Here is a 21,811-nt window from a genome sequence, read left to right as displayed (position 1 = left end):
TTTGTAATAAAAAAAATACTTGTTTTTATAGACTTCTTAGGAAAGTTCACCACTTTTTAGCTCCATCCCTGGTGCTCACTAGTCTCCTTTAGACCCCTTGACCTCCCGTTCACTAGCTGTTTTTTCTCTGTACTCCAGACTGAATTTATATATAAGCTTTGGGTAATAAAAGTAAAAAAATTAACTTTTAAACTTAAACGTTTTAAACTTTTGTGCCAACAGATGAAGCAAAAAATTTATTGCCATATCTTGGACCCAACAAAATGCGAGATTGTTTCTGCACTATAAATTTGGACCAGGAAGAAGTTTATCGCACCCAGGTTGTTGAAAAGTCTTTAAGGTTGGTAGAGAAATTAGAAATTATTCATCTGATATATATTCATAGTTTTATGTATTTTCCAGATTTTTATCATCAAATTGAATTTCTTGATTTGAAGCTAATATTTTTTATTCACAGGTATTCTATTCTGTTATAAATTTATTTTTTTAGATTTACAGAATGTAAGCATTTGAAGAGGCCTTGAATGTCAGTAAGCTGAACTGACAGCATTGGTCTCCTTAGCAGTAGTTCTGGCAAGTGGTCATGGGGCAGCTACCTAATGTTTTAGTCACCAAGAAGTTCACACTTCCTAAGTAGTCTGCTTGGTCTTTGAACTCTTGTGACTCAGAAAATGCTTATGTTTAATTGGTTAATGATTATTAAAATGACATCCAGTCATGTGCCAGTTGCTCAGTTCTGGGTTTTGTTTACTCATCTCTCTCCAAGAATAACACCAATGAAGTGCTTGCTTTCATGTGGTTTTTCATTGCCTTATAAAGTATTTTTTCTTAGTTGTCCTAGCTCTGTCCCTTAGATTTCTAGGGAACAATTTTAGTCCATCTTTTACGTGACAGTATTAAATGTTTGAAAACAACTATTGTAATTGTTCAGTCTGCTCTCTAGGTTAAATAGTGCCTATTTGTTTGAACTTTCCTCAGAGCACATCATTTTTACTTCTTCAAAGAACATATTAGCTCAAAGTTCACACAGGCTGAAGCTAGAGAGGTAAATGGCTTTCTTGGTAAAGTACTTGCTGCACAAGTATGAGATCAAGTGTTATATCCCCAGTACCCATGTAAGAAAGCCAGGTACAGTGGCTCCCATATAGTTCCCGGTGCCGGGGACATGGAGGCAGGAGGATCCCAGGAACCTGCTGGCCAGCTAGGGTAGATAAATTGATCTGTCTCAAAGAATAACGTGGAAAATGATTGAGAAAGATAACTGATATTAACCTTTGGGCTACACAAACACACCCTTTCTCTGCATCTGCATATATACAAGTTACTTACTAATGTATTATCAAGGAATAAGCCCTTGGTAGATTGTTTTTATCTTTGAAAGTATAATTATGCCGGGCAGTGGTGGTGCACGCCTTTAATCTTAGCGCTTGGGAGGCAGAGGCAGGTGGATTTCTGAGTTCAAGACCAACCTGGTCTACAGAGTGAGTTCTAGGACAGCCAGGGCTACACAGAGAAACCCTGTCTCAAAAAGAAAGAAAAAAGAAAAAAAAAGTGTACTTATTCTTTGAAACTATTTCATACAGAAAATTCTTCTTTGCCTCCTCTGCCTTGTAGCAGTGTTTGTGTTTGTAATTTTGATATAGAACTATGCTAAAACCAGGTGTCATGATTCATGCTTTAAATTCCAGCTTTTGGAAGGCAGAGGCAGTCAGATCTCTGTTGAGGTTGAGGCCAACCTGGTTCATATAACAAGTCCCAGGCCAGTTGGGCTACATAATGAGTCTATCTCAAAAAAAAAAAAAAAAAAAAAAAAAACAACCAAACCACCAACACCAAACTGCTGAAAGAAAATCTTCAGAGACAAAGCATGGAGGATTCTGGGATTTGTTGAGACCAGCATGGTGAATGAAACAGATGTCACACTGTATTTTATTCCATTGGCCTCTGGAGGGTGCTGTGGTGCTTTCCTACCCTCTCCTGCACACTCGCCTGTATTTTCCTATGACCTTTGCCTGTGTCTCCTTTCCTGTTCGTTCTTTGCCTTTTCTCCTCTTCGCTCTTCCTGCCCTTTTCCTTTCCTCTTCCTTGTTTGGGGCCTAGCTATGTACATAGTCCACATTGGCATTGAACTCTTGCTCCTATGTCAGCCTCCAGCGGTGGTAGGGTAGGCCTGCCCCTCTGCATGGCTCTGTGTTGTTTGGTTCTTCGTAAGAAAAGTACATAAAACTAAAAGTAGCCCTTGTAGTGGCTCAGTCAGTGGGTAAAGGGACCAGCTGTCATTCTTGAAACTTGAGGTCAGCACCCAGAGCCCACATGGTGGAGGGAGAGAACCAACTCTCACAGGTTGATCTCTGACTTCACATGTGGGCCCTCCTCAAAAAAAAAAAAAAAAAAAAAAGAATACGTACATAATTAAAAACAAAATGAAAAACTAAAGGTGCCTTAGTAGCCCAAAAACATTGGGACTTTGTCACAAATCATATGCCCATATTTAGAATCTAAATTTTTTTTCACATTTGTTCATTCAGATTCACAGATGGCCTTTTTATTTACGTTTATGAATGATAAAATCATGTCACTGAAAGGCTGCATGATTGTCATGTAATGACAGAAGTTACAAGCACAGCTGGGATTTGAGACCTGAAAATATTTAAATTTCAGTTTGTTATAATTTTATATCACAAGATAATCAGTGATTACAAAATTAAATAGTAATTTTGTAAATTGAGTCCATAAATTGAGTACTTACAGTTTGTAATATGTAGCCATATATGAGAAAATAACCCTTAACCTTTCTGAATGTTTGTATAGTGGAAAAATGGTGAAACCAGTTTTCCTTATTTCTTTCCACTTTTAAGAAGAAAACAATTTGAAAGATCATTTCAAGCTATCTGTGTCACTGCCTTAGATACCTAAGGTATAGCTAGCTAGACTAGATAATTCTTGGATTCTGAGTGCCCCCCAATCTTCCCTTCTAGAATAGGGCAAAAGAATCTGAAGGAAAAATCCTTCCTCATCTTGATTTTGTTATAATGTTCTTAATACTTGTCTAAATTGTCATCAACCATTAAACTGGAGGTATCTACATTGTAGGTCTTTCTAACTTTCTCTACCTTTGGAATATTTTCTTCAGTTTTTATAACTTTGAATTATAAAATAGGAAATACTTAAGAATTGTAAAAATATTTAAGAGATTTTTGCTTCTAAATATCTCTAAATAAAAACAAATGCTTAATAATTAAGACTTTTAAAATATAAGAAGATTCTGATATTTCATAAAAGAAGATATACAAATGTCTCAGAAACACATAGAAAGAGATCCAGCTCCATTAATCATCAGGAAAATACAGTTTAAAACCATCACTATTAGGATGTAATCTATAATGATAGGACTTTCCCCAGTTAACTGACTAACTGTGGGGTGATTGCAGAGGGTACAGGGAAATTTCTGGGGGATAGGTGAGAGGTTTTATGTTTAATTCTTTCCTTGAAAATTCCATCTGTGAATGTATTGTTTGTAAGTCGTACCCACTCCTTACCCTCCCTCATCTGATTCCCATGCACACACTCTATGAATTCCTTCTAGCAAGTTCTCCTACTTTCATGTGTTTGTGTGTATGTATGTGACCCAGTGAGTTTAATTAGGGCTGCTTGCATAAGTGTAGGTAGAGCATTATGTACTGGAGCATGGGCAACGAACAAATGGCTACACCACTGAGGAAAATGATTTCCCCTTTCCAGTAGTCATTAACTGCTGGTGAGGCCTCCCAAGCTTCTTCCCCAACCATGATAGGTCAGTAAATAAAGTGCTTGTCTTCAAAGCATTGAGAACTTCAGTTTGGATAGTTAGCACCCATGTAAAAAGCCAAACACTAGTGGTATAATCCCAAAGCTGAGGTTGTGGAGCTAAGAAGATCCTTGGGACTTGCTGACCAGTCAGTATAGCCACATCAGTGAGCTGCAGGTTCAGCTAGAAACCCTGTGTTTTTTTCTTTTGTTTGTTTGTTTGTTTGTTTTTAAATTAGGTAGAGATAGATGAAGGAAGATGCTTGATATCCACTTCTGATCTCTATACTGATGCACTCATAGGAGTATGCACATCCACACACAGGTTCCCACAAATCAAATCACTGAGACTGGGAAAATAGCTCAGTCTTGTCATACAAGCATGAGGACCTGAATTTGGTTCCTCATCACCCATAAAGCTGTATTGCAGTGGTATGAAATGAGCTGGGCTTATATGAACAGGAGGGTCCCTGGGGCTAGATAGTATGGCCAAACAGGGAGCTTCAGACTCAAGGAAAGACCCTGTATCAAAAAATTAGGTGATGACACTCAACTAGGTGATTGACCTCTGGCCTTTATACTCAAACAGTCACACTTGCACACATATGTACACACATACAAGGAAATCATATCACTGTAAGAATACAACTTAGTAAAAGAACATAACAGTTAAAATGTGTACAATATTTAGCTTAAATAGAATGAGGGAAGATGTAAAGGAATTTTAATCCAGCATCATGACTGTTCTGGCAAGGGGTCACATCAAAGATCTTCTAGGTCTCTGTGATCTGGCTGGAGTACAGACGCACCCTTAACACACACCTTTAATCCCAAACAATGAAAGTAAAGTTAATTTGTAGAAGGAAACAGCCATGAGGAGCAGACAAAATGACAAATCAGAGAAAGATTTGACAGGATGAATCAGTGATAGGGTATGCCCAGCTCTCACACCATGAGAAGGAGAGGTGACTTAAGAGAGCAGCATAAAGGGCTGGGGAGAATTTTACTGAGATAGGTTGCAGATAAAAGGCAAAGAATAAGAAGGAGCCAGAAGATTAGAATAGATTGCCAGAGTTAGTTAGTTAGCAAGCAGAGCAATTCAGTCAGAAGCTGAGAGAAGCCAGTTTGAATCAGTCAGCTTGGAGAGGTGTTTGGGCCAGAACAGCTGAGTTGAACCAGCCAGCCAGAGTTCAGAAAGAGCCAAAAGAGTGAGATTATTCAGCAGTAAGCCTCTGAAACAACAATTATATCTGGTAAATAAAAGATACATTTACATACTTGCATAGCATACACAAGGCCCTAGGCTCTAACCCCTGAAGCCCACCCCCACTGCTCATAATTAGTTCCTTGTGATGTGTTAGGGTATTATTGGAAGCATAAAGGAACTTTCTAAGGTGGTAACAGTATTCTGTATTGTGATTGAGGTGGAAGCTACACAGGTTTGTAAATTTATCAAAGGCCACCAGCCTCCAAAGATCAGATTTGATTATATATAATTCAAAAATGACTCAGGAAAGATAATAAAAATACTTAATAGTTTATTTCTAATATACTTAAAATAATTTATATAGCATTATTCATTTTAGATATTAGGTATTATTGTGAGTAATACAACTTTTACCATTATATCTTTCTAAGATAATAGTATGAATGGCTTTGTTCTTGTCTCTCATGTAGGTCAGCTTTAGGTGAGCATGGCGTAGGCAATTCCTAGATCTTTTGTTCACAGGACCTTCCGAAAAGCTACATGCTTAGAATTCATCTGGCACCTAAAGTCTTTTCAGTTCAGCTTGATTTGTATAGAATTTGTTTGGAATTTTGAAGAATTTTAGTTTATAATTTCATGGATGTTTGTTGAAAGTAAAATTTGAATATGATTTTATTAGTAGTACCAAATTACTAGTGGTAGTAATGAATACTTAATAGTGATAATAAATATATATTATTTAATATAATGAGCTTTCTCTTTTCTCTCTAGTCCATATTTCAGTGAAGAATTTTATTTTGAGATTCCAAGAACTTTCCAGTATTTGTCTTTTTATGTTTATGATAAAAATGTTTTACAAAGAGATCTTCGTATAGGTAGGTACTATTCATAATTATTTATAATTACAATATTAGTGTTATGTTCATTCTTTCTGTAAATAAAGAGGTGTTAAAAACTGCAGGATAATATATGTTCAGCATTTCTAATCCTTTCCTCTAGGTTGCATGTTCATTGATCTTTTAACTGGTACACTCACTTTAAATGACACTCTGTGAACAGACATTTGCTGGTTCAAATATGATACATGTTTCCATACTAGCTGCAAATAATAATGATTTCTCAAAGTCACCTTTGATATTTGCTGATTTTTAAAGTAAAACTCATCAGGCGTGGAAGTTCACACTTGTACCAAGAGATTGCGGCAGAAGGGTCACTGTGCGTCTTAGGCTCTCGGGGTTGCAGAGTCAGACTTCCCATCTAGAGAAGAAGATTTTCTAGAGAGAACAAATATGTAGTTAAAAACATAGGGCATAAGCAGAAATTTGCTTCTGAAATGTCACACCCGGGGCTTGGGTTGTCTTCTGGGAAGATAGCTATGTCAGGTGTATTTCCTCTGATCTGAAAGATGTAGTAGGAAAGATTCATTTCTGTGTGGCTTTGAGGCACATGCTTGGTTAAATAGTCTTAAGTTGAGGCAATGTGGAAGTTGAATCACTTTTTGTAATTGTACCTGTATGATTTATAGAATGTGGGCATGAATTGCTCAAAGGAATAAGGTTTCAAACAAAACATTTTAAAACCCTTCCTTTTAAAGTTGAGGACTTGGCTTGCTCTCTCTCTCTCTCTCTGTGTGTGTGTGTATGTGTGTGTGTGTGTGTGTGTGTGTAAGTGTGTGCGCATGCACGTGTCTGTCTGTCTGTCTATGTGCATGCACACACATGCACGCACATATAGGACAACTTAATTCATATACATATAAATGAAGCAATGACTATATATATGGATGAAACATACATATTCTGTCTCCCTCTCCCCTACACACCCACCTCGCCCAGACTGGCTTTAAAACTCTCCTGCTTCAGCGTTGTGAGCACTGAGATCATAAGCATGTTCCACTACAGCTGGTTTAGTAAATCCTACTCAAATGACATGCTAGGGCAGAAGTTAGAGTGCACTTGCAGAATGCTTTTGTAGTGTGTATGAGGTCCTAATAACAAGAAGAAACTAAAAATATTACTATATAAATTTAAGATGTTAAGAACTGGGTGCTAGATATTCTCTGTGCCTTTTTTGGGGAGAAAGGATAACAAAGATAGTCACTTTAAAAAAATCTGTAAAATGAAAGTGTCTTAGTCAGGGTTTCTATTCCTGCACAAACATCATGACCAAGAAGCAAGTTGGGGAGGAAAGGGTTTATTCAGCTTACTTCCACATTGCTGTTGATCACCAGAGGAAGTCAGGACTGGAACTCAGGCAGGTCAGGAAGCAGGAGCTGATGCAGAGGCCATGGAGAGATGTTCCTTACTGGCTTGCTTCCCATGGCTTGCTTCCCATGGCTTGCTCAGCCTGCTTTCTTATAGAACCCAAGACTTCCAGCCCAGGGATGGCACCACCCACAAGGGGCCCTACCCCCTTGATCACTAATTGAGAAAATGCCCCACAGCTGGATCTCATGAAGGCACTTCCCCAACTGAAGGTCCCTTCTCTGTGATAACTCCAGCCTGTGTCAAGTTGACACACAAAACCAGCCAGTACAGAAAGGAATGGCTAGAAGATAAGAACTTCAGCTATAGGGCATGTATGTGTATATGTGCATCTATATGTATGTTTGTATTTGTATGTGTACATATATATGAATTTTTAAGTACCAAGCTCTTGGTCATTCACTTAAAATTTACTTCTAATGTAGAATCAGTGGAAGTTGGAATTGTGACTATCTTACATTGCTGCCATACTAAACTGTATGTATCCTCAGCCATTTCAGGTATATTGATTTGTTAGGAATTTTGTGCAGTCGACAATGAAACATATCAAGAAATTTATATAATTTGACTTTCCATCTAAATTCCTTAGGCAGTATAAGGAATAATTGGTTTTTTTAGTTAATGCCTATATTCTGTACTTAGCTATCCGTGTGCATTTTCAGTTTTAGAATAAATTCAGTTTTCTCTTCATTTCTCATCTTAAAATTCAATTAAAAACCCCTGAGGTACATTTTTCTAGTGTCACTTTCTACAATTCTAGCTGTCACACAAAGATTTTTATCTTTATATTAGATTTCATTCAAAGTATTTCAAAGAAAACAGATTCATAGGTTTAAAGTTTTATGTGTTTTAAATTTGTCTCTTGAGGACTATTGCTACAGTTGCCGTTCTACTACAAATCTGGTTCTGTACTTTAACATTTGCTTTTAAATTGTACATCTGTAGTTTGAGTTTTAAGTTATAATTGTAGAGATAAAAATAAAACAGTAATATGTTTTAAAAACTTTAAGTAACAACTTTACTAAGGTGTACGTTACATACCATAAATTTTTTTGTTTTAAAGTGTATTATATTTAAAACTTATTTTTTAATGGCTTAGAGAAAGAATCATTTTACATGTATATATTATACATACACACATGCATGCATGCACATATCAGAGCAAAACATGAGAAAATGATAAGATTTTTGGAAATCCTGGGAAAAGAAAACAGTAGAAGTTTTGTATACTGTTCCTGGCAGCAAACATTTGAAAATCTTTCTTCCCCCCTCCGTCTGCCTCCCTCCCCCCCCCCTTTTTTTTGAGACAGGGCCTTTCTGTATAGCCCTGGCTGTCTTAGAACACACTATGTAGACCAGGCCAGCCTAGTGCTGGGATTATCAAGATAAAATATTTGTAAAATTTGAAATCACACTGTGTTTTTTAGTATATTCTACAATTGTATAATCACCTCCTGCTTCGGGGGGGATATATATACATATATACGTTGTTATGTTTGTTTTTCTATCTTCCTTTTCACTTGATATCTTAAAGTTGATACAGCTTCACATAAAAATTTCTTTATAATTTCTAATGTTTTCAACTATTGCACTAAAAGTAAGATTATGTTGTCAAACATAACATACTGTTAGGATACATCAAAGGAAAATATTTTTTAAACAAGGAAAGAGGTGAATTACTTTTAAACTACCACATATCTCTTTTGTTGGAGCTTTTGTGCAGTCTTTGAGTGGTTAGTCACATGCAGAACTGTCTGCTTCCTAAGGCTTGCATTGAGGAAGGAAGTGTTCTGCGCCAGCATGCTAAATACTTCCTTTAAGGTCCTTTGTTTCTTCCTCCATTTCATACTCCTTTGTTCATAGTGCATCATCTTTCCCTGAGAGGCACAAGTGCTGTAGAGAGCAGCCTTGATGGTTAAAGAATATGAATTGAAGCAGTATAGCTAGCTTAATAATGTTTTGGTAAAATGGTCTTTGAGGGACTTTTTACTTTTGTTAGTAATGGGTGATATTGTTTGTCCTTTCACAGAATTGGAGCATGTAACTTCTTATTAAATACAGATGTTACTGCTCAGAATTACCCTGCACATATACTTCATCCACAGTGTTACACAGCCTGGAAAATGACATTGCATTGCCATTTACATTTTGTTTTTTATCCTGAATATTAATCTGAGGAAGTGCTAATATACCATAGTTACATTAAACTCCAGCTTGAGTTCTTCTAATTCCCTGATTCAGAATGACCCACAAAAGGGTCATCCAGTGGGCAAGCAGAAATAGGACATTTCTTCTTTAAGGTATAGGGGGAAACAAACATGATAGAAATGAACTTTTAAATTTTGTAATCTCATCACTCAGAAGACTAAAGCAGGAGGATCACCATGAGTTCAAGTCTATCTTGGGCTAAATAGCAAGTACCAGGCCAGCCAGGGCTACATAGCAACATCCGCTTTCAAAAAAAAGGAGTAATGGTAGATTTTCATATCAACAGATTTAAATTATTCTAGAGTATTTTCTGTAAAGTATATGACAATGCCTATAAACTATAACATATAAACTATGATTTCTCATCATTTTATTTCTTTTCTGTAGGAAAAGTAGCCATCAAGAAAGAAGACTTGTGCAGTCATAGTGGTAAAGAGACTTGGTTTCCACTACAGCCTATTGACTCAAATTCAGAAGTTCAGGTGAGTTAAATAATACAAGAGACTTTAACCAGCTAATTATACTAGTTTATACTTTTAGAACTTGCTATTCCTTATTTTACATTCTAATACCAAAGATAGACCTTTAAGTAATAGAGAGTTGGAAGGAAATGGCTTTTCTATTTGGATATTTATTTTTAAAAAAGTATGAATGGTAGGAGAGCTCACTGGGTAAAGGTGCTTGCCACCAAGCCTGCTGACATGTGTTCAATTCCCAGAACCCCTGTAAAGGTAGAAAGCGAGAACCAACTCTCTTTCTTTCTTTCTTTAAAAGAATTATGTATTATTTTATGTATACACATACACTGTAGCTGTCTTCAGAGACAACCAGAAGATGGCACCAAATCACATTATAGATGGTTGTGAGCCACCATATGCTTGCTGGGAATTGAACTGGGGACCTCTGGAAGAGCAGTCAGTGCTCTTAACCACTGAGCCATCTCTTCAGCCCCTGAGAACCAACCCTCATCTCTAATGTCCATACATGTCTATAGCACGTACATGTATATACATGTACCCATACAGGAATTAACCACAAAATAATAAACTCTCATTTGGATGCATTTATTCCATTTCTAATAAACTAGACTTGGGGGAAAATGTTACTTATTTAAACCACGCCTAAATCTGCAATGCATAGCCTTCATTCCTACCTCCCCTCCTGTTCACCTCCTGTTATTTGAAGGGGTATCATGATGCTTGTTGATCTATTCTTTTGCCTCTTGCCAAAATAAAAGGCCTTGTATAAATTCTATATGTGAACAGAAATGTATTGTTAGCCAGAAATGTATTGTTGAAGTTTCTAAAAAGCTTGTCTCTATGACTTATTCTAGGGAATCTTTTCTTTCTTCCTTTCTCTCTCTCCCTCTTTTTCTCTCCCTCTTTCTTTTTCTCTCTCTCTCTTATCTCTCTTTCTCATTTCTTTTCTTTTTTTGTAATCTTATTTGTTAACTATGGTAATGATTGTGAAACAGTTTGCAAGAGCATAACTGCAGACAGATTCTTTGTCTCTTAAACAGGCTATAATTTGTTGCTAAGACTCAGAAGTTTAAGACAAGGAGAAAAAAGCATACCCACAGATACTTTGCAAATAAAGTATGTCTCCATTTCTTCATAACCTTTTATGCAATCTCTGTGGTGATTAAATTCTAAAAAAAAAAATAAGTATTGTGTGCTAAAATCCCTTCTTAAATACAGAGTATAGCCAAGTACTTTTTTCTGTTTTATCTACCCATCTTAATCTCCTTTCTTTCCATTTGACCATATCTATCATTCAGCTCTCAGGAATACAGCCTTGTCAGTGCCAAGGGAGAAGCCATGTAAGAAGTAGAATGGGCTGATGGTGTTTTTATATGTTCACTTTAATGACCTTGAATGTTATTTCTGTAAAGGAGAATAAAATTCACCATACTTGACTCATATGGATCAAGAATACTTTAAAATTTAATTTTGAGCTAGGTTGTAGCTCAGTTGGTACTGTTTGACTAGCATGTGCAAAGCCCTGAGTGCCATCCCCAGTTCCACAGAAACTGAACGTTGTCTGCAGATTTGTAACCTCAGCACCTAGGAAGTGAAGGCAGGCTTCTAAGGCCAGCCAGGCTGCATAAATCCTTGTCTTAAAAACAAACAAACAAACAAACAAAAACCAGTTTGCTTCTATACAGATGTAAATTTATTACCACTTCTCAGTCTGATGGTGCCCCAGTTAGGGTTTCTGTTGCTACATTGAAACACCGTGACCAAAAGCAAGTTAAGGAGGAAAGGGTTTATTTGGCTTACACTTCAATTTCCCAAAGAGTCAGGACAGGAACTCAAACAGGGCAGGAACCTCGGGACAGGAGCTGATTGCAGAGACCATGGAGAAGTGCTGCTTACTGGCTTGTCCCCCATGGCTTGTTTAGCCTGCTTTTTTACAGAACCCAGGTTCCCAGACTCAGGGATGGCATCACACACAATGGGCTGAGCCTTCCCCCATCAAAAACTAAGAAAATGCCCTACAGCTGCATCTCATGGAGGCGTTTTCTCAGTTGAAGTTTCCTCTTTTCAAATAATTCTAGCTTGAATCAAGTTGACATAAAACTAGCCAACACAGATGGCTTTCTAATATAGTTTTACCAGGTTATCCATTTTTGTTTTTTAACATGTGATTTAATACACTTTCCATCTACAACCCACATGAAAAACCAGTATGGTGGTAGCCGTTTGAGGAAGCTGCTCATGTGTACTTGAGGTTGGCTTTAATCTTACAAAGCTCCCTAACATTGGGATTCTAGGCATATCCTGCTGCACCCATCTAATCTGTCAGTGATTTGAACTAAAGGAATAATAAGAAGAGGCTTTTGATATTTTGATCTGAAATGAAATTAATTAGAACATTCATTACAGTTTGTTTATTTAAAAGTGCATTCTTAATAACCAGCATTCATTTTCTGGATTTAAGAATTTGATTCTGAAAATATAGAACTCTATGTATACTTAATCTTGGAGATGATACCAGAAACTAATACTGGGGCACAGGCTTTTATTTGACAAAATATATATATATATAAAACTGTAACTTCCGGACCCTAAAAATACTTAAAGTAGCATTTGTTTTATATATAGTATTGGCATTTAAATTTTCAGTACTCCTTGCTTTCATGTCCATTAGTCATTAGCCTTTCCAGAACTTTTATCTTAAATGGTAATTAGTAAGACCTACTACTTAAAATAGATTTTAAAATGAGAGTGCTGTGGGAGGGGGGAGGGAGGGAAGATACTTTCAGGCTAACATGCTATCATTGGGAATGTTATTATTTAGCCACAAACAATCTGAAAATACCACACTAGCCTTGTGAATATAAAAGATATGGAAACAACTTGCCATTAATACCGAGCCTACTCAGTTTTTGTTTGTTTACCCTGTATAAGTTTTATAACATTTTTTAAAGACATGAAAAAATAAGAATATATGACAGTATAGAAAGCAATGAGATTACATTTAGGCAGGACTCAATCTAATGATTACTTTTAGTAATTATAAAAGTATGTACCAAGTACAGTAGTGAGAACTTAATATACATACCTCATTTGAGGTCTGTAGTAGCACTATGAGGCAGGTATATTAACTTCCTTTACAGATTATTTTAATCCGACTAAAGGGTGCAGTGGCTTAGTCATAGAAACTGTGATGCCATTAGAGACCTGTCTATCTCCTAATCACAGCACTGTACTGTCTTTCAGTGATGTGTACTCTTAGTTATAAAAAGAATTCTGCAGGGCTGGAGAGATGGCTCAGTGGTTAAGAACACCTACTGCTTCTCAAAGGTCCTGAGTTTAATTCCCAGCAACCACATGGTGGCTCACAATCTTCTGCAATGTGATCTGATGCCCTCTTCTGGTGTGTCTGAAGACAGCTACAGTGTACTCATATACATAAAATAAATAAGTAAATCTTAAAAAAAAAAAGTAGAATTCAGATTAGAATCACTCAGATAGCATCAAAATGTAAGAACAGAGGCCTACCCAAATTAATGGGCAAAGGAGAATGCATTAGAAAGTGCATAGGGAGGCTGGAGAGATGGCTCAGCTGTTAAGAACACTGACTACTCTTCATGAGTTCAAACCCTAGCAACCACATGGTGGCTCACATCCATCTGTAATGAAATCTGATGCCCTCCTCTAGGGTGTCTGAAGACAGCTACAGTGTACTTATATATAATAAATAAATAGGCTGGAGCGAGTTGGGCCGGGGCAGGTAGGGGTGGTGGGATGCATAAGGAACTTTTTGAAGTCAAATTACAGGACCTTCCTTGGGAATGTGAGCTACATAGTAACCAGACATCTGCACAGATACTGCATGCTAATTGGCAGTTAGGTTCTGACAATAGCAAACAAGATAAAAATTCACAGAAGTTAAAAATGATCCTTGAAGTGACTTAAGTCCTCATAAGATGGTTGACAGAGAACATTAGTTTTTATCTGGGGCTTTGATGAACAAAAACTGTGACGTGTCATTCTTAGCAGTAGCCCCAACTCTGCAGCAATAGGTACTATAAGGCAGGTGGGAACTGAGATCCACTGATTGATTTCTTTCATGTTTATGGCTTTTTAACTTTCATTTTGAAAAATGAATAGTTAATGTTTTTGTCTTTCATGCTCTTTTAAATAACTATTTACTTATAAAATAAAGAGTGTAGCGGTGAATTAGTTAAACTGCTTTGGCTCCTGGCGAGTTGAGCACCACTACACCCACCTAAGAGCTCTCTGGATTCACGAATGAAAGACAAACACACACGTGCCAGTTAATTTTGATATGTTTTGACTAGCTGAATGGCTGGGCACTTCTAACCCTCCCCGTGGCTAGCAAACACTCCCCTCTGATATTCCTGAGTTAGCATCTTTTAAAATCTGTATTTCATCTCTGCTATCCCAGACCCAAGTGGGAATGTGGCCCCCTAGGGCCACTTTCCCAGATTCTTACATGCCTGCAGGCCTTTAAGTTTCATTTTTTTGCTTACCCATGATGGCAATTCCATCTCTCCCCTCTCCCTGGGTCCCTTGTCCACACAATCTAAAAGTCCCACCCCATTTCCCTATCCAGCCATTGGCTGTACGGCAATTCTTTATTATCAGTTGAAGCCAGCTGGGAGCAGGGGCCCTCAGGTTTAGAAGCCCAGCTTTTGAGGGCCAAAGTAAGACAAAGCATTAGAACCAATTCCCAACAAAAGAGAAAAAAGATTCTAGGGGTGTGCAAGGGGAGGAGTTATGTGTGATGGGTGTATATGTGTGATCTAGTGGATTTAGAGACCAGAGAATAACCTTGGGTGTCATTCTTAAAGATACTTTGTCTTGGTATTCAGACAGGGTCCTCTCAGTGGGACTTAGAGGTCACTGTTGCTAGGCTTGCTGGTCAGGGCGCCCCAGGGGACTACCTGTCTCTGCCTCCCTAGGATTGGGATCCCAAGTACACCACTACAGCCTACAGCCATCTTTGTTAAAAGTTCTTTCTTTCTTTCTTTCTTTTTTTTTTTGAGAATATAGTTATATTACTCCCCCTTTCCTCCTTCGAAGCCTTACCATATAGCCCTCATTGTTCTTTTTCAAATTTATGACTTCTTTTTTCATTAAATGTTGTTGGTATGTGTGTGTGTGTGTATGTGTGTGTGTGTGTGATTGTGTGTACATGCATATATTCTTAACATAACTACAACCTATTTAATCTGTATAATACGAGGTTGACTGTTTGGTATAATCTTCTGGGTAAGTGCTTCCCCTGCTAGGACTGGGACCTCCTGGGCTACCTCACACCAACCCACAATGGCGTGTCTGTTGTTATCCTTGTTCTGCTTGTATTTAGGCAGTCATTTCTGTGAAAGTTCATGGGTGTACCTTCTGACATTACTGGGAGACATAATTTCATAGCAAACTCTCTGATCCTCTGGTTCTCACAGTCTTCCCACCCCTCACTCCCCTTTCACAATGATCCCCAAGCCTTAGGTGCAAGAATTGTATTGTTGATGAACCTGTTGAGACTGGGCTCCACAGCTCTGCATTTTGTTGGTTGTGGTTTTCTTTAATGTTCTTAGTCTGTTGTAAGGAGAAGTTCCCTTGATAGGCAGGCTGAGGATATAAGGGCAAATATTTAGAATGGATCAGATACTCATCTTTTTATACACCTGTTTTCCTGGACAGCTGGTGGGAGTTATTCACCCTCACGAATGTGTGGCAGACACTTTAGCAATTGAGCTATCTCCTCACTTAATGATTCTTAAAGATGTCACCCATTTTTTTGTCTGCCTAATGAGAGTACATATCTCTCTCTGTTTCTTTCTGTGAATTTACTCTCTTAGTGACTCTTTTAAAATGCTATATTCATCTTTAAGTCTCTGTGTCCATATAGCTTCCTCATCCTCAAACATCTGACTCACAATTTACAGAGAGAAGTTAGCTAAATTTGGGTCACTGTCCACTGAATCTCATGCAGTTGGAGGAAACATTGCAGGGCAGTACATTCTGGAGTTTGGGTTAGGCCTGTTTGTTTAGGGATTGAGTGGATGAAATTATTAGCATCTTTATCTCAGAGAGGAAGCAGTTTAATTATCTGTCATTACCACTAATTAGTATTTGCAACTCAAATCATTACTGATTTGTTGCTGGAAGATCACTTATGAAATGAGCATCTCAGTCTAAAGGACCATCTGTGAAGACACGGGAAGTGCCGTGCGTGAATGAACTTTACTCCTCTAATGAGAAGAGCCCACTAGGAACTCGCATTTTATTCCAAGTCAATTGACATGTTATCTTAACCTTTTACTTTATCACTTTCTTATTGAAGTTACTATTTTCTTTTCAGAAGCTCATGATAGCAGTATTTAATGAGTGAATTTTTTCATTACAGAATTTTAATAAAAAAATACTTTATGTGTATGGTTGTTTTATATGCATGTATGTCTGGACCACATGTGTGCCTAGTGTCTGTGAAAGCCAGGTTGGACCCTCTAAAACTGGGGTTTCAGATAGTTATGAAATGCCTTGGGGGTGCTGGAAATTGAACCAAGGTCCTCTGCAAAAGCAGGCAGTGCTCTTAATCGCTGAGCCATGTCTTCAGCTCCTTGACAGAATTTTTAAAAATATTTATTTTATGTGTATGCGTCTGTACCTGACTGCATTATGGACAGCACATGTGTCAAAGCCCACAGAAGTCAAAAAAGGGCATCAGAGTTGGTTATGGTTGTGAGTCCACTGTGTGGGTTCTGGGAGTCAAACCTGAGTCCTCTGTAAGAGCAGTGCTTGTTGTTAACTGCTGAGCCACTTCTTCAGCCCCTTTTCTACCTTTTTAATAAAATACAAATCTTTTTCTTGATTCTGTTTTTTGCCATTTTCCTCTCTGGGTTGAACCTTTTTCTTCTGAAACCATTGTAATGTGCCTTTGGACTCCACAGTGAGACTGAAAGAGAGCACAAGTGGCTCTCACTTCTTAGGACTTGATGCCCCTAAGCAAACGGGCACTTCACTTTTTCTCAGGGCTTGATTCTAGCCGACTGCTTCTTTGATTTTGAAGCATTCTCTTCCTTAGGTTCCAGTCCTGGTTATGATCCTGGCTGTCAGTCTGTTCCACTTGGTGTACATTTTCTTTATTTTCTTCCATGCAAGTAATGATAATACAGCCATCCTCTTAGCTGTAAGATGCTGGAACTCACCTTACAAGCATTGTTCCATTCTTTATTTCCTAGGTACCTGGATAAAGAACATACTTTGCATAAGACTGTTAATTATGGGTGGTGTTTCACACAACTTGTACAGGCAGCAAACCCAGTTGTTATGCTAGATGTAATATTAGTTATGTCCTTTTGATGCAATTACTTAGTAAGTCTTATCCAACAGGATAAGCTTGACCATCTGGATCATACTGTAAGTTATCAATTGGTACATACTTTTTGTTAATGGCCTTTGTTTTACTGTTTTAAACAGCCATTTAAGAAGAAATCAAGACATTAAACACATATTCAGTTAAGGGATCATATATATAAAAGCATAATTCATTATTATTATAGATTGATTTTAAAACTTTATTTATGAGTTTGTATATGGGAAGTAACAGAAATGAGCCATTCTATCTTTTTTAATTTTTATTTTTTTTGAAACTAGGTCTCACTATGTAGTCTTTTTTTAAAAAAGATTTATTTATTATTATACAAAAGTACACTGTCTTCAGACAGCACCAGAAGAGGGTGTCAGATCTCATTCCTGGTGGTTGTGAGCTACCATGTGGTTGCTGGGATTTGAACTCAGGACCTTTGGAAGAGCAGTCAGTGCTCTTACCCACTGAGACATCTCGCCAGCCCTCACTGTGTAGTCTTCATTGTCCTGGAACTCACTGTACAGATCAGGCTGGCCTCAAACTCAGATCTGTTTGTTTCTGCCTCCTGAATACTGGAACTAATGATGTGTGTAGGCCACTGTGCCCCACTCTTTATCTCATTATTAAATTATTATTTAAGGAGAAAAAAATCTTTTTGTAAAATATTAACATTAGTATAAGAGATGTTAAAAAGTAAAACTTTGTCTTTCATCTGACAGGCAGTTGTGTCTAAAATTCTTTAGAGGCACTTTCTATAAGTAAAGCTGTCTCGGCTGCTGTGGTGATACCTGCCTGTAATTCCAGCTGCTCAGGAAACTGAACAGCTTAGGCAGTGTAGCAAGACCCGATCTCAAAAACAACCAGCCAAAGTCTGCCAGGAGCCGTAACGTTTTGTTGTTGTTGTTTGTTTGTTCATTTGTTCCTCCCCCATTAGGTTTTTGGGGGTTTGTTCTTTTTTGTTTTTTGGGTTTTGTTTTGTTTTTTTGTTTTTTGTTTTGTTTTGTTTTTGTCAAAATAGAAGGTCTTTGTTAAAAAGCTGTCGACATTTCTGTCAGTAGTAACCATAAGAAGCCGCTGGTTGTGGCCATACTCTGTGCACTGTTGTTGATAGTGGGGTTCTGGTCTCTGCTGTGGGTAGCTGTTAACCCATGACCATCCATGCCGCTGATTTGAGAGCAATTGAAACAGTTCTTTTTAGTTTGTCTTTAAGTTTCTGTGTTTGTATGAGTATCTACATGTGTGCATGTGCACCGTGTGCATATTTGGTACTTTTGGAATCCAGAAGAAGCATCAGGTGTCTCAGAGCTGGAGTTAGACATTTTTGATTTGCTGTGTGGTACTGGGAATCAGACTGGGGTCCTCTGCGGGAGCAGCCAGTGTTCTTAACCACAGAGCACTCTCACCAGCCCTGAAACATTCTCAGTCATTTTTATAAAGAAATTCTTTTTTTTTTTTTTTTTTTTAAGATCTATTTATTTATACGAGTACACTGTTGCTGTCTTCAGACACACAAGAAGGTGGCATCAGATCCCATTACAGACGGTTGTCAGCCACCATGTGGTTGCTGGGATTTGAACTGGGGCCTCTGGAAGAGCAGTTGGTGCTCTTAACCGCTAAGCCATCTCTCCAGCCCTGAGGAAATTCTTAATATTTAAATATTTTATGATTTAAAGGCTATTTAGATGTGAGAGGATTTTATCTTTATGCATTGTATTTTGCCTGTTTTTACAAACCTGTTTTCTCTGCATTTTTTGATACCAGGAGATAGCAGCTGCTCTAAGTTTCCTTTTTATTTTTTCAGCTATCTCACTAGTGCCTTAGTATGTTGTCCTCTTATTTATCCAACTGATGTGTTTTTAGGAGTTTTTGAATCTGTGATGTAATGTCTTTCATAGGTTTTAGAAAATTTAAAGCAATTATCTCTTGATTCTCCCATCCCTGACTTTCTGTCCTGGGATCCCAGTCTCACTAGCACAAGCACCAGACTGTTTTGCATGTGTCACATGTCACATAGGCTCTCCCTTCCTCTGTCCTTCATCATGAGTATTTTCTATTGATGAGCCTTTCTCTCCTGTTTATTCCACTTTAGTTGCAGCTGATCTGATGTTAAGTATATCTCATTTCAGTTACTTTGTTACTTAGCTCTAAAGTTTTCATTTAATTCATTTCATAGTTCCTAGTTATTTGCTAAATTTTTCATTTTATTCTCTGTTAGAATAAAAACAAGACAAAATAAACAAAAAAATGGGTGGTACATATTGTGAGTTTGAGGCTGGCCTAGACTAAATAGTGAGACCCTATGTTAAAATAAAATTAAGATAACTATTTTAAATTCCTACCCCACTTACAGTCTTCTGTTCTTGTCATACATATACACACACAGACACACACAGACACACGCACGCACGCACACACACACGCATATGCAATACTAGAAATTACTATGTAGTATAGACCTTCAAGGTCAGTATCAAAAAGCAGAGGTTGTGAATGCTAAGTGCAGGAATAGTGAAAGACCTAGTTTGTAAGATATGTATGATTTTACCAGTATTTATACCTAGATTTTTCCTGGACTATTTATTTCTGTTTAGTTCCAACTCTCCATGACTGCTTGTTTTCTCATTGCTGCCTTTGTTGTATTAGAGCGTGCCTCTCTCATACAGACCTTCGCGCTATGACTCATAACTGTTTATTGCTCATTGTGTAGTAGTCATCTCACCTGAACCTCGCAACTCATGGTCCTGAGATTCAGTCTCCTGAGACAAGTCCACACAAAGTAGTAAAGGTGATTCAGATTGTACTCTTAGAATGAATGTCTAACAGGGCTCTGAAGAGAAGCTGTAACTAGAGCACAAATGTTCCTACCCTGTACTGTCACTCGGTACACCAGGCCCGAGCCATCACACCACAAGATCCCCAGGCCCGAGCCATCACACCACAAGATCCCCAGGCCTGAGCCATCACACCACAAGATCCCCAGGCCCGAGCCATCACACCACAAGATCCCCACTTGGTACTGGGAGTTTGTCTTGTCAGCTATATGGAGTGACACAGCACCAACTGTTAACTGGGTTAGATTGCTCATCACCAGTAAACGGAAGAGACAGCCAAGCTGTGGGCTCCATTGTTCCTAAGATGTTTCTTGAGGAAGCTGATGGCTTGAATTCCTTAAAACTTAAAATTGTACTTTCAACTCATCTCTAACCAGCTGTGTGTCAGAGAGAACTGTGTTTTATTCCAATCCTTCCATCAATGCATGACTATATAGTGTCACTCTTATTATGTCCCTGGCTAGGTGGTGACCCTCTGGTCAGCAGTGACAGTTTCTTACGCAGCTGTCGTTCCTATCTATTCCCATAGTGCTTCCTAAAACATAGCAGATAGTAAAGCAACCTTTAGTAGTTGACAGAAATAGGTTTTCAAAAACTGATTCTGTCTTTAACTTAATTTCATAGCTTTAGAAATGAATTTCTTTTTATTTCTTCCAAAAATATAAGTGCCATCTTTAAGGAAATACTGTGGTCATTGCAGTATGTAAACATTTATTAAGTAGGGCATAAAGTTCCTAAATTTCTACATGTCATATTTCATACAAATATTAGAATGTTTTCTGTCAGAACTTTGATATATATATTGATGATTATTAGCCATTTAACAAATAAATGTATGCAGAGACACATAATAGTGGTTAGTGAATAATTAAGTATGTGTGCCATTTGGATAGAAGTACATTGTAATACTTTGTTAGCAAAATAAGATAGACTTAGTTTGATATTTTTTCTTTTTGTTCACCTAGGGAAAAGTTCACCTTGAATTAAGACTGAATGAGTTGATAACAGAGAATGGAACCGTGTGCCAGCAGCTTGTTGTACAGTAAGCATATCTTTTTTATTTGTTTATCTATTTTTGTCAAAACCACCTAGAAATAATTCTCTATTTTATGTTCTTAGACTAATTTCTTATTTTAAATCCTTTAGGAACTTCAAAATAAAACTCTTATACATCATTTCTTTACCAAACTGATAAGCCAGTTTATTTTTTCATTTAATCCACTCAGGTTATGTCAAGTCATTAATTATTCAACTAAGTTTTTTTGAATGTGGGTTAAGCAGCAAATCTGTGTAAGCATTAAGGTGTGAAGGATCGTAGGAGAGAGCCTCCGAGCACTCGGTCAGAACACAGAGCTTTGGGGACCCAGGGGTCAGGGTCACATGACATGACGCTCAGACTAAGTGACCACCCTAAGACTGAGCACTTCCCTTCTGTCGGGTTCTTAGTGGTCTGACTGTGTTGTGAAATTCGTGTGCTAGTCTGGTCTTCTACGCCTTCCCTCCATAAGCTACCAAGCGTTTCTCATTCTGGAGCCTTCTGTGTCTTTGCCTCACTTGCTGTCTGAATGACAGCTCCCCTGAGGCTATGAGGTTCATACCCCAACAGCCTGAGGCTATGAGGTTCATACCCCTACGGCCTGAGGCTATGAGGTTCATACCCCTATACCTTAGGG

At 37.8% G+C, this 21,811-nt stretch overlaps 1 protein-coding gene across 4 annotated transcripts in view; it reads left to right on the top strand.

The window, feature by feature from the left end:
* Rasa2 (RAS p21 protein activator 2) overlaps positions 1-21,811 on the top strand; it is a 97,612-nt gene that overhangs the window by 21,255 nt on the left and 54,546 nt on the right. For all 4 annotated transcript variants that reach the window (XM_031346126.1, XM_031346125.1, XM_031346124.1 and 1 more), the window contains exons 2-5: positions 223-340; positions 5,765-5,868; positions 9,853-9,947; positions 21,104-21,180. In XM_031346126.1, the coding sequence (XP_031201986.1) occupies positions 264-340; positions 5,765-5,868; positions 9,853-9,947; positions 21,104-21,180 (353 nt within the window). In that variant the 5' untranslated portion in view covers positions 223-263. The remainder of the gene's footprint in view (positions 1-222; positions 341-5,764; positions 5,869-9,852; positions 9,948-21,103; positions 21,181-21,811) is intronic.

The sequence above is a fragment of the Mastomys coucha genome, unplaced genomic scaffold, assembly GCF_008632895.1.
Source record: "Mastomys coucha isolate ucsf_1 unplaced genomic scaffold, UCSF_Mcou_1 pScaffold23, whole genome shotgun sequence".
Lineage (NCBI taxonomy): Eukaryota > Metazoa > Chordata > Mammalia > Rodentia > Muridae > Mastomys > Mastomys coucha.
This window is presented reverse-complemented; position numbering and strand designations above follow the sequence as displayed.